The sequence below is a fragment of the Diadema setosum genome, chromosome 5, assembly GCF_964275005.1.
Source record: "Diadema setosum chromosome 5, eeDiaSeto1, whole genome shotgun sequence".
In the NCBI taxonomy this organism is placed as follows: Eukaryota; Metazoa; Echinodermata; class Echinoidea; order Diadematoida; family Diadematidae; genus Diadema; species Diadema setosum.
The window spans coordinates 31,483,754-31,497,321 of NC_092689.1; the positions used below are offsets into that span (position 1 = coordinate 31,483,754).

The following is a 13,568-nucleotide window of genomic DNA, read 5'->3' on the forward strand; positions in this document are numbered from 1 at the left end:
CTTTGAAACGAGAAAAGACAATACAACTTTTTACCGTGATGGCGCGGTTATGTGCAAAAGCACTGCAGTCAGTGCAGTGTACAACAAACAAACTGAGTACACATATTGATGTCACAATACCAAATGTTTAAACAGTAACAATTGGGGGTTGTGGGGTATTTCCTCCCACAAAAGTATTCCAAAGACGATTTCCAAGTCCGAACAAAGAATTAGTAAAACTTTGATGAGCAGGGGCGTAATTCTCCACGGGAGGGGAGAGGGTCTGTGCATGATCATACACTAGTCTATCGGGTGGCCTAGAGGACCTTTGGGACCGTCGGATAGAGCGGTCCTCCTCAGTAATTAATTGCGGGTCAGGTGTCTCGACCTCAATTTCAGGGGTTATGGGGAGATTTTCCCCTTCGCTAGTCCCACTGTTTACATCTACGTCAATATTTACATCGATGTCTTCATTATCCTGCAAAACAGCAGGTTCATTACCATGTTCTATGGGGGCTTCGTTATCCCCTTCATTAACTGCATTTACTGCCTCATCGAGCTCCATGGGCGTGGCCTCTTCTTCATCATGGGTAGGTGGTGTGGCCCATATAGACACACCTGGATCATTTTCACTCTCATTTTCACTCTCATTTTCACTCTCATTAATTATTTCTAACGGAGCCTGTACTTTGGGCTGCCTAGTCGGCTTATTAGGTGGGGTCATGTTAGAAGTGGGGTTCTCCTCTCGGGTGAGAAAGTTACACGGGAGGAGGAGATTACGATTGACGGTTTTAATTCTACCTATCCCATTTTCAGGGCGAACTCGGAATACGGGAAGATCGGGGTTAGGTTGTGAGACTACAACGTACGGGTATTTCCCCCATTTGTCTGCTAGTTTGTGTTTCCCTTGGATTCCTACGTTCCTCAGGAGCACTCTATCGCCTGGCTTTAGTGTGTTCTCCCGTAGTCTACGGTCATGTTTACATTTGTTACGGGCAGCTAGCTTACTAGTTCTATCCATTACCAGTTTGTACGCATAGTCCATGCGTTTCCTTAGGTTCTCTACATACTTGCCAGCGTCACCCTTCCCCTCATCCCTGGGGTCTAGGCCTAGGTGTACATCTACTGGGAGGCGGGGGTGACGCCCATACATGAGGTAATAGGGAGAATACCCTGTTGCGTCATTTCGTGTACAGTTGTAGGCATGTACAAGGGGGGCTAAGTGTGACTTCCAATCAGCTTTGTGTTCATCGGTGAGTGTTCCGAGCATACCTAGTATGGTTCGGTTCATACGTTCACACATCCCATTACCCTGGGGGTGGTATGGGGTGGTGCGGGACTTCTCAATACCAGCCAACTTGCAGAGATGTTTGATCACTTCTGACTCGAAATTTCTCCCTTGATCAGAGTGCAAACGAGAGGGGAAGCCGTAATGTACAAGAAAATGATCAAACAAAACCTTAGCTGTGGTAAGGGCCGTTTGGTTTCGGGTTGGGACAGCTACTGTGTAGTGGGTAAAATGATCAGTGATGACCAGTATGTTAGAATACCCTCCCTTAGATTCCTCTAGGGTGAGATAATCCATACATACTAGTTCGAGGGGGTGGCTAGTCTTAATGTTTACTAGGGGGGCTGTTACATGTGATTCGGGTACCCCCTTTCTCCTTAAGCATCTACCACACGTCTTCACATAACTTGCGACATCCCGTGCCATATAAGGCCAGTAGAAACGATCCCTAACCAATTCTGTAGTACGTTCTATGCCTAAATGACCAGTGTCGTCATGGAGATGATGCAATGCCTGTCTCCGGTGTCTACTTGGGAGTACTAGTTGTTTGACCTTTGCCCCATCTTGGTCCTCTCTTACTCTGTACAAGACTCCGTCACACACTACTAACTTCTTCCATTCTCTCAACACTATTTGTACATCGTGTGACTCAGCTTTGAGCTGGTCAGCTGATGGGGGAATCCCCTTCTCTACAAAAGATATTACTCTACTGATGACGTCATCATTACGCTGTTCTGCAGCCCAGTCGGGGGTATCTAGCTGAGAATTAGAATTACACGAGGGTAGGGTCCCAACCTCTGGGGGTATGACAGTACTTGCTTGGGCAATAACTTCTACATGGGGGTAATCATCAACAGTCACATTAATGGCATAGTTACACACTGCTTCAACCACATCAGGGGTGATTTGACCTACTTTTAGCCCATTCAGTTTGTTAGTCTCCCTCTCAGCTTCACACACAGCCTCATCAGTACTGGGGTTAGCGTGACGTCGTGACAGCATGTCAGCGTCGGTGTTAGTTTTTCCAGTCTTGTACTGTATGGTCAAGTCGAAGTTAGCGAGGGCTGCCAGCCATCGCTGACCTGTGGCGTCTAGTTTAGCAGAGGTTGTGACATAAGTCAGTGGATTATTGTCAGTGAGAACATGCACTTTGTTCCCATAGAGGTAGTCATGAAACTTCTCGGTGATTGCCCACTTTAGAGCCAAAAACTCTAGTTTGTGTGCAGGGGCATTCATTTCACTTTTGCTAAGAGATCTACTGGCATATGCTATAACCCTTTCAACCCCATTTTCATCTACCTGATACAGAGCAGCACCAAGACCTGTGGTACTGGCGTCTGTATGAACGATAAACGGTTTACTGAAATCAGCATATGCTAGCACAGGGGGGCTCATTAACTTTGCTTTGATTGTTTTGAAGGCATGTTCACACTGAGGGGTCCAATTCCATGGGGGAGGTTTGTGTTGGGAGGGTTTTCCTTTTCTTTTGCGAGGTCCCCCTAGTAACTCGTGCAGGGGCTTGGCGATTTGAGAGAAACCGGAAATAAATTTCCGATAATAGCTCGCAAATCCAAGGAAAGCTCTCACATCACGCACACGTTTAGGTCTGGGCCAGTTTTTGATTGTTTCGATTTTGTCCGGGTCAGTCTCGATTCCGTCTTCAGAAATTACATGTCCTAGGTACTTTATTCTAGTTTGTAGAAGTTTACATTTAGTGGGTTTCAGTTTAAAGCCGTGCATAGCCAGTCGGTCGAGTACTTGTCGTAGTCTGTCTTCGTGTTCCTCTATGGTCTGAGAGAAGATGATAATATCATCGAGATAGACTACACATATTTTGTGGTTCAGATCACCCAGGCAACGCTCCATGGCACGCTGGAATGTACCGGGGGCATTGCACAGTCCGAAAGGTAGCCTATTGCACTCCCATAGTCCGAGGGGTGGGGGTAGGACGAAAGCTGTTTTATGCTTGTCCTTCTCTGCGACACCTATCTGCCAATAACCGGAGCGCAGATCGAGGGAACTAAACCACTTAGCACCATTGAGGGCTTGTAGGGTTTCATCAATTCGTGGCAGTGCGTAAGAGTCTCTAATTGTCTTGGAATTTAATTTTCGAAAATCTACACAAAATCTAAGGGAACCATCTTTCTTACGTACAAGGACTATGGGACTGGCATAGGGAGAGTGGGATTCCCTAATTACCCCAGCCTGTTTCATGGTGTCTAAATGGGCCCTAACTTCATCGTACAAGGAAGGGGGAATCGGTCGATATCGTTCTCGAAATGGTTGTTGGTCAGTCAAGTCAATGTTATGTTCTACGATTGTACTATGGCCTAGGTCAAAATCACTTACGCTAAATGCTTGAGGGTATTCCCCTAGCACCCGTTTGACCCCATCAATCTCTTCATTTGAGGCTGGAGACTGAGAGAAGTCTAACTCATCTACTACATTGTTTACCTTGGGAGGGGATTCCCCATTACCCTGGCTACCACTCCCAGCACTCTGACTATTGCATTGAATAGGCCCATGTACTGTACACATATAGGCATCCCCAACTATGGTTCTCTTTGCTAACCAAACAGGGTAGGGGGCATGATTTTTAAGGGCTATTGATACATATCGCCCATTCCCCTTACTTACTGTAACTACAGCCGACTCGACAAGTACTTCTCTAGCTAACTGTCTTTTGGAAGTTGTTTCTACGAGAACATTGGATTCAAAGTGTATGGGGGCTGACATGAGTTCGCATTCCACAACAATCATTTCATTTGCAGGTACACATACAGCTTTGTTACTTTTTAGTCTTAGGGTACCTACTTTCCCTCCCCGGTCATGCGTCACATGTACACTGTTAGATAAACAATTGTATGCAGCTTTCCAGGTGGGATCTACATTCCTACTGTTTACATACTTACTTCCCCCAGACTTACAGCCTTCTTCCATGCATGCTAGGATCACATTGGTGCCTATTGTCAGCGGGACTTGTTCGTTATATTTAGTATCTTCTACGATTAGGACAGGGGCAGTAAATTTTGCTGGACTTGGTAGTGAGCCTGGGAGTTCAATGTCCACTTCGATGTACCCTGCATATGGGACGGGTTGCCCATTAGCAGCTTCCACTCTCAGACCCTCATCCAAATCACGCAATTCAATATTCCGAAGTTTAGAGTGGTAGAACGACTTCGAGAGGGTAGTTACTTGTGAGCCTGTATCGATGAGACATTTACAAGGTTTACCATGCACTACTGAATATGACTCCATGGGTTTGCCTACCAGTTTGTTTACTTTATGGGCATTGAGTTGCTGGGGATTTGAACCGCTAACTTTATGACCTACTGCCCGCCCTGCGGCAGCGGTCCCATTCCGTTTAAATTGTACCCTGAATGTGGGGGCATGAGGGGTGGGATCTGATGAGGTAGTGAAGGAGGGGGAGGGTTGGCTAGGCCTGGGGGTCCCGAACGAGGTGGGCCCATTCTAGGGGGGCGAGGGGGGTTCCTGGGGAAGCTGCAGCGCCTAGCATAGTGACCTATTTCACCGCAGTTATAGCACCTATTGTGCCACGGGTTTTGTGGTGCATTTGGGGGACCTGGTAAATTTCGTGTGGGGTTTGAACGACGGGGTAACTCGGCCTTTGATTCACACTCTAGTCTATGTAACTTCTGACTTAGTTCGTCGACCTTTGACGCTAAGTCAGATTCTCTACTAGGGTTAGGGTTAGTGTGGGCAAAGGCAGCTGCAACACGGTTAGAAGGGTGAGAGGGTCTAGGTTTAGTTACGGTGGTGGGGTTAGTCTGCATATGGAAGCTGGCAAAATCAATCGATTCTTGTTCGGCTACACGAGCTGCGCGGACAAGATCATCAAAATCAACTACTGACTCGATTTTATGCTGAATCGCCTGTTTGATTTTCAGGTTGGTCAGCCCCTTCCAAAACACCACTTTTAATGTCCCGTTTCGTGCTTGTGGGGATATGCCTCCCCTTTGTTCAGCACGATTGATTGCAAGTTCTAGCCTAGCGCTAAAGCTTGCAATCGTTTCGTCGCTTCCCTGTTTCGAATCGTATACTTGTTGAAGTAATACAGCACCCGATTCCACGGTGCCGTACAGTCCCTCAAGTTTGCTTATGATGTCCTGCACAGATGCCCCGGCCCCCATGTGAAGGACTATCTGCCCAGCCTCCCCCCTTAAAGATCGCCTGACGATGAGGCCAAGAGTATCAATATCGAGGTGTTTGTCTCCTTGGAGACATTCCACCTCGTACTTCCAACTTTCGAAAGACACCTCACCGCCCTTGAACTTGTTGTCCCCAGAGAATAAAGATAACCTCCCATGATTTTGGAGAACCATGGGAGTGTTGGTATTAGGAGGGGGCTTGGCAGTTTTATTTGAGTGTGTACTGGGGTCAAGGTACAGAGCAGATCGTGGAACCTCACCAATATCCAATTTGTTCCCTGACAATTCACTCCCATTTTGTTTTAGTGCATTTGATGCATCACTCACAGATTTGAATGTACAGTATGCAGATCCAGTCATTTCCCCAGTTAAAGAATCTTTACCAAATGAGACATTAATCACTTCTGATTCAAAAACGTCTCCCAAACTTTCCTTTGTACAATTCAAAGGTAAGTTTTTAACAAAAACAGTACAGTCACCTTTTATGTTTGCCATCTTGTCTGATCTCTTTACATACGCAAAACACACACAAAAATGTAAACTCTTGTCAAATAGAATCCTACTGGGAAGCCTTACAAGAGGATTACTGGAAAGTGAAAAGTAACTTAACCAAAGATAGGATGAGTCATACACAGTACCTACAGTATTTCAAAGCCTAACATTCTGAGAGGTGCAAATTCAATCAATTCATATAGAGTTACGCATGCTGGAGTTGCTGTGACTTTGGATATATTTATTTATGATGCCAGTCAACAACAACAACAACAACAACAAAAATCACTGCCAAAATACAAAATTAAAACAATTTACAAATAATTGAGGTCAAATCGTGCTGATAACGAGAAAGAAGGTCGGTGAGTTCCGTGCAACCCTTACCTCCTCTATAGGTTTAGGCTATAGATTTGGTTTAGGTTTTGGTTGGTCTGTTATTGCCTCAATTATGAAAATGTGTAAAGTTATATGTTTACACTAGTTGACTGGTCATCATTATTAATTCTCTCACATAAACCACCACCGCATCCATCACAATCACTCCAGCATGCGCTATATAAACTCCTTACACTAAGTAATGAAGACAACAGACATTTGGTTTACGTGGATGCCACATTATATTAGGGTCTTGCAAGTCTGATAGGTTGAAACCATCAACTTGGTGTATCTTAATTATTTCCTTAATTACTCATGCAATTTATAGATGCTTAATATGGAGGTGAATTATAAAACCCTAAACTTCATTTGTGCTACTCACGGTACCGTGCGCGGAGTCCATTGTCCATTTTATAATTCGGAGGATGCACAAGTCATCAAATTAGATAAATTTCAGCGAAACGCGAAATGGGAGGAGGCGTCTCCATGGTTTGGATCCTCAATGTTAAATGGCAGCGGCGCTCCAGGCTTGGCTCCAAAAAAAGGGGTCGAGAGTGTTCGTCGGGGCGTCCAATCTCCATCAAATTTGTTCGGGTACTCGGTGTCGACTTTGAATAGGCGACAGGAACATGGGCACGACACAATGTAAATCAACGTCTTCTGTCGAAGTCCAAAAGCATCAATTGTAACTGTTGATGCGACATAATCCGCTCCCAGGATCAGGAAAATCAGACAAGCATCTCAAGTGCACATAAGATGAAAAATAGGAGCTATAGAAAGTTAATGGTACAAAGTCTCAGGAAGGTACCATATTGAAGTTTCACGTTGCGAGACTGATCCCCTTCGGAGATTCGTAGAAGTTATGCAACTTTTAAGATGCTTGGAACATTTCTGCTCCTCTGGAGTCCCGAGAAGAAGTCTCAGAAAGGCATTGCTCGAAGTTAGCAGGGTTAGGGTAATATAATTGCTCCCTTCAGAGTCTAAAGGAAAAGTTGCTCTGGATTATAAGGATTTGGGAGGCATGACTGCTCCCTTCGGAGTCCAAAGGAGAAATCGCATTCAGTTATCATTTTCTCTCACCTCCACATCTCATGTCACCTCCATCCTAAACAATCTTCATTAATATTAAAACCCTCTCTCTACATCTCATACGCTAATTGGTTAGCTTTACATGTCAGTCACTGATGGTTGTCGAGTACCATTGGTTGATTACATTTTAGGTTGGCATAAAGTATAAAACAAATTCTGATTGGTCGAATATTCTTTGGCTCCGCCTATCTTCCTTCCAAACTCTTCCAAAAAAAAAATGATTACTAAGATGTGACTTGCCTTGAGCTGTCCATTGATGCATCTGGTTTATTTACAAACCCTTCGAAGTGGTTGCTATTGTGGTTGGGGTAGAGGTCTGCATAATCTCTCATTTCTTTACTTTCTCTTCCATTGGGTTTCTCTTTAATCTGACCTCAGTCATTAATGATTCCAAGTTTTAGGACAAAGGTCGCCATTTACTCTGGGCTTGGCCGGTCAGTGGCCTAGACTACATTATTCACACAAGGAAGATAAACTTTGTTTTAGATTTTGCTATCTGTGTGAATGGGATAGCCTGTGGGAGTGATATGGGGGAATTCACATTGAAATATGATCTTTAGGTGTAGTAACAGACTGAGCTCAGAAACACTATGTGAATGGGCAGTTCCTGTATGATTCATAGATAAGGGATGATTTATAGTTTCTGACCCCAGTAGGGAGACCGCATGACCTCTTCTAGTGAGAGCGCATGACCTCTAGTGAGAGGGTGTTGGTCCTGAATGAACATATTGAGAGATGGATGGAACAAAGCGATAGCTTAAGTCAAATGAATGTGCTTCCAGTTTGTAAATGGGCACAAAGGATGGAATAAAATCAAAGGACTACATAAACTGGTATTTGGTAAAGCCCCTTTAACAGCCAACTGGCTGGGCTACATTAGTAATGAATTTTTTCATGTCCATCCCTGCCAATAAAAGTGAAGTGTGTTTGACGGGGTTCTGTGTCATTCTGCCTATGAGAAAGCAAAGTTTTATTTTCGCCATGGCTGTTTCTCTATGCGTGGCCGTGGGTGATGGGTGTTGTTGGCATCTGGGCAGAAAAGAACCGAGTATCATGCTATAATACCCCCCCCCCCCCCCCCCCGTTAGGTTCTAAGCGTTCAATACGGTGATACATCTCTCTTCTTTATTATGTCAATCACTGCTGATGGAATTACAGAATTATGTTATGACACGTTTCACTCAAAGCTTAAAAAACAAAGTTTATGCACGATACAAGTAATGGTGCATGAGTCCTATAGGCCATTGATTTTAGATGAGAAATTATGATATGCCTATAGTAGTGGTGTCATTGATTAGGAATTAATGACACGATTAAGCACTCCTTCCACTTCTAACTGTCCCCTTTGAATGTGTGTCGATCACATGAGATCGTCATAAATTATCATTCACGTATAAGCTTACATTCAAAGTGTACTCTTAGTTGGAGGAGACCTATAGTTACATGGTTAAAGGCGATGTCTCTTTCGCTGGAGCCGTACGTTTGGCCCGTTTTTCTTTTGTCCTTTTCTCTTTAATTGAGGCATCACTTTCGTCCAGGATAAATCACATTCTCATGTAAACAGACTCACTTGCTCAATATCCCTTGTTTTGTATCGGAGGCTTCATTGGTTTTACTGCTGGTAAATCTCACAGGCTTGTATATAGCTGTAAGAGCTCTCTGAAAGAATCATTATGATAGCAAGATTAGAGGGAGTCATAATGGTCAAAGGTCATGTTTTAAAAGGCCACTGTTAAAGCCAAGATGGTTATAAACACTTAATTGTCATGTTTTATTTGTACGTGTCGAGGATCACTTGGACCCCGTTTACAGTGCGAGGCTCGGCCGCGGCTCGGCCGCACCGAGCCCACCTTCATTTCGGTGTAAATGCGCAAAAGGCCCAATGCGGGGCCAAAATTGGCCTCGCATTAGGCCACGCTCTGGAGGTGGTCTCGGCCGCGGCCGAGCCGCGGTCGCGCCCGGCCTTTTTCTCAATGTATTAAACGCAAACTGGGCTAAATGCGCGGCCAATTTTAGTCTGGTTTCCAAACCCTAGCCTGTACTATTTCGCTATTCAGGATATTAACCACTTCAACGTCGAAAACTAGTATAGTTTAAGGTAGTTTTGTCCTGCAAAGGATTTTCTCCTTCGGCAAAGGCCTTTGCCCGAACGGCGACTTTGTCGCCACGGAATTCAGTTGGCAAAGGATCTGAAAACCAGACAATACCAAATTGCGTTTGTTTACAAGTAGAGCGCCACTACGACAAAATATTGAAAGGTTTGAATCAAAAGCGCGGCCGAGCCCGGCAGTGTAAACGGACTAACTTGCGGGGTTCGGCCTCGCAATTGAGGTTGGCCGCGGCCGCGGCAAATGTGATCTGAATAATGTAGGCCTAAAAAAGTTCAACTAAGTATCTCATTATAACTTCAAGGTGCTATATTACATTCTTTTCTTTGTCGATCACGGATGACCGACATCTGATGACCCCCAGCGTATCACCTAACTCGTCTTCAGTGTGACGAGTTTCATATCTCGTTTCATTTATTTTCACTCCAAACAAAGAGTGTCAGTGTACAAAAACATAACATGAAGAAAGAAAAAAACAATATATATGCTTATTATGCATACATCAAAATATAAGATAAACACAATAAACAATTTGGCACATTTCAGCCAGCTGATCAAAATTATTCATGATGGATGTCCTGAATCTGGACAAAACCTGTAAGTTCTGAAAAATTTAACTGTACAACATAACATCATCACAAACCAGCATAGGCATCAGAATTGAGATGCTCAAATTTTAAGAATTCAAAGTCTGAATTCACATGGATCCTGGAGTATGAGATGTCAAAACAGTTGCCTGTGACAGATAGTTCTGGTTGTTTGTTTGTGTTTGTGTTTTTTTTGTTTTTGTTTTTTTGCTTTTAAGAAAAAGCTTCAAGGATATTAGGATATCACCTTTGGAAATGTGATTAATTCTACAATAACAAGTAATCTAGGGTTCTCTCAGCTAATTTCATGTTGACATAGATGGCCCCATAACAAATCTGCACCACAATGCACTTCCCTTCCTCTTTTTAAGAAATGCTATGTGTCTTGAGATCATGACTTGTGTCATACGTCATTTCTGAAAATACATATTAAATCTCCAAATTACAAATCCAAATAACGGATAAGAAATTCATATAATCTAGTCATGAGCAGGAGGGAATGCACCGGATGTAAAATCTTTCCATTCCTACACTCTGTAAGAAAGGTGATCACACATTTATAGTGCTTTTAAACATTTATCTCACCTTTACGATGCCCTTCACCATGGCCTCAAACGTTTCCTTGATGAAGCCAAGTGAGGTGACATCGAAGAGGACAAACTGCAGGAAGCCGGCCGGCCCCGAGTGGCTGTGGGTGCCGCTGATGGCAACGTTGGTTTCATTGTACAGGCCACCATACTTGGCTTTGAGGCGTCGCACAACCTGATTTCAATTGTTCCATATAAGGGCAAATTTCTTTAATATTCATAAGCAAATGTCAGTTCTGATTTAGGACACACAAGTAAATGTTGTACCCATATTTATAGATAGATAGATAGATAGATAGATACAGTGTAGATAGATCTACATAGATATCTTTAAGAAAAACCAACAATGTTGCTTGACCTTGGCTTGACACTCTATTCACTGTCAATTTTGCCAATCAAATGAAGAGACTTTGTGTCATACAACAAATTGAAACATCATGCAATCAAACATATCAAAAGGGAATTTAAGAGAAATTGAAATACATCCCATGACACACTTGGAAGGTAGATACAAATGTTAAATCTGAAATCTAGTAAACACTTTACTCTACGTCTAATGTAATATGCAGTACTACCTCAAGATCCTGAAAAGCCTCTGGAACTGCAACTTTTAGATGACTGCCCAAAAACTGTAACTACCATGTAATTACAGTCAGATACAGTCAAACCCGTCTACAGCGACCACCTGTCATATGCCACCACTAAACACAATTCCCCCAAGAGAAAAGTCATGGTAACAACCCTATCTATAGCGACCATGTGTCTACAATGGCCATTTTTTTTTTTGTCTCTCTTGGGGTGGCCACTACAGACAGGTTTGACTGTACAATATATTTATATATATATATTCAATCACATCCATTCATTATTGCATAATTTATGCACAATCCAATACAGTAAGACTATCTACTATAATCCTTACATCCATTTCTTTGCTAGGACTTCTGCTATTTGAAGTCAAAACTATTGCAGTTTGCACATCAAATGACTTTAAAGAGATGGTATAGTATTGATAGAGATATGGATTGAGCTTTTGATTTTTTTGTGAGATATACCTAGAAACCACTTTGAATATGAAATAGTACAGAGAATACCATTCTAAGGGGAATTCAAAATTTATTTGATGAAAATCAGTTCTAGAATGGCTGAGACATCCAAAACTGGGTAAAACAAAGTGATCATAACAAATGATGGGTCCCACTTTTTATTAGGATTACTCTGCTTAGGATATCTCAGCAATTTCAAAACCAATTTTCATCAAATAGACATTGAATTCGTCTTGGTTTCTCACTAAAAAATGTTAGAAACCTGAAGTTTGGTCTCAACCAAAACTGTACAATCCCTTTAACCAATGAGCAACAAAATAAAAGAAACAAAAAGGAATCACCTCGAGGGTCACACCCTGATCCTGCATCCCAGCATCAATGCTGATAAATACGAAGCGATTATGATTCTGGCGATCTGCTATCACAAAGGCCCGGCTGAACAGTCGCATTGAGATCCCCCCGGCAGTCTGGCTGGGATTTGCATACCCCATCTTTTTGGAGAGATAGGAAAAAAGTTACAATGAAAATAGAGTCACCAAGACCTACAGGTAATGTATGCTCGTATAAAGCAAAATAAAAATGGCTTTACATTATGAAGCACTTGCATGACAGATTCTGATCAATGCATGCACTTCAAAATAACTTCAAAAATCACTGAGGAATACATACTGGGTTAGCCAAGAACATAATTTGGTGTGATTTGTTCAGTATGAATGCATCATGGATAGCCATGAATCACTATCAGAAAAACCACGAACTAAATTTTGCAACAACAATAAAAAAAATCTGCTGACTTGCTAACTGATTTGTGATGAAGGTGGTTGATATGATTTCAAGGTATGGGACATCATTCATCATTAAATTAATCAAATTCATGCACAGTATCACTTACAAGATACTACTGATGAAGCATTAACATACTTCACTGTAGACAGAAAGATCCGTCTGTCCGGAGGAGTCTTTTATTTTTTTGACATTATCACTCTCCTCCTCTGGAGTGGAGGGGATCCGTGAAGCCAGACACAGTCTTCGCAGAACGATTCCCCAACAACCAGATACAGACCGATCTTTCGGTCAAACTTCACTGCCGAGTAAACTTAATTAAATTTACACTTCAATTCTGACTGAATGGCGTGGTCTAAATTTACATTTACAAACACCTTGTCCTTAATTTTACTAAATTGTTAAAGGGACTGTACAGTATGGTTGAGGGGTCTAGATATCGCGCACGAAAATTTGAAATGCTCTTATAATAGAAGTTATTTCATAATCGTACCTGAATTTCTCAATGAATATCACGAAAATGCAGAAAAATCACCTCCCAGAATCTCCTGATGATACGATGACGGAGTAGTGCGCTGTCGCCGTTTGTATGTCGGACTTTTTTTTATGCGTTCAATTTCTCGGGGTATGTAAAGATCGCGCAGCTGCCCTCTGTAGTTTCATGCGTGAAAGTGTCTTCCCCTCTGCGGCTGTAACGTGCTCCGGCTTTCGTAGAATATTTTTTCACTTGATATTAGATTTGTCCCTGTTAAGCAACAGCAGTTTTACCTAACTTGTGTATATTATTGTTATTATTATTATATGTGTTATTACTATTATCAGTATTATTATATGTGTTATTATTATTTATATTATTGTTATTATCATTATTACTATTATCACCACCACCATCATCGATCATCATAATCATCATCATCATTATCATTTTCATTATTATTATTATCACTTCCACCACCATCATTTTATCATTCTTATTATCATTATTTTTATCATTGATATTTCATAATCGTTAATGATTTTCATTTATAAAGTTTTCTTACAATATTTCTAATCACTTTAACCAAT

The 13,568-nt window shown here is 42.2% G+C and overlaps 2 protein-coding genes across 2 annotated transcripts in view; one reads left to right on the forward strand and one right to left on the reverse strand.

Annotated features, from left to right (window-relative positions):
• LOC140228841 (putative neutral ceramidase C) overlaps positions 1-13,568 on the forward strand; it is a 103,786-nt gene that overhangs the window by 73,104 nt on the left and 17,114 nt on the right. The window lies entirely within an intron of this gene.
• LOC140229289 (uncharacterized) overlaps positions 1-13,568 on the reverse strand; it is a 44,653-nt gene that overhangs the window by 29,668 nt on the left and 1,417 nt on the right. The window contains exons 2-3 of the mRNA XM_072309564.1: positions 12,062-12,211; positions 10,673-10,849 (exon numbers count right to left, since the gene is read on the reverse strand). Of these exons, the coding sequence (XP_072165665.1) occupies positions 10,673-10,849; positions 12,062-12,211 (327 nt within the window). The remainder of the gene's footprint in view (positions 1-10,672; positions 10,850-12,061; positions 12,212-13,568) is intronic.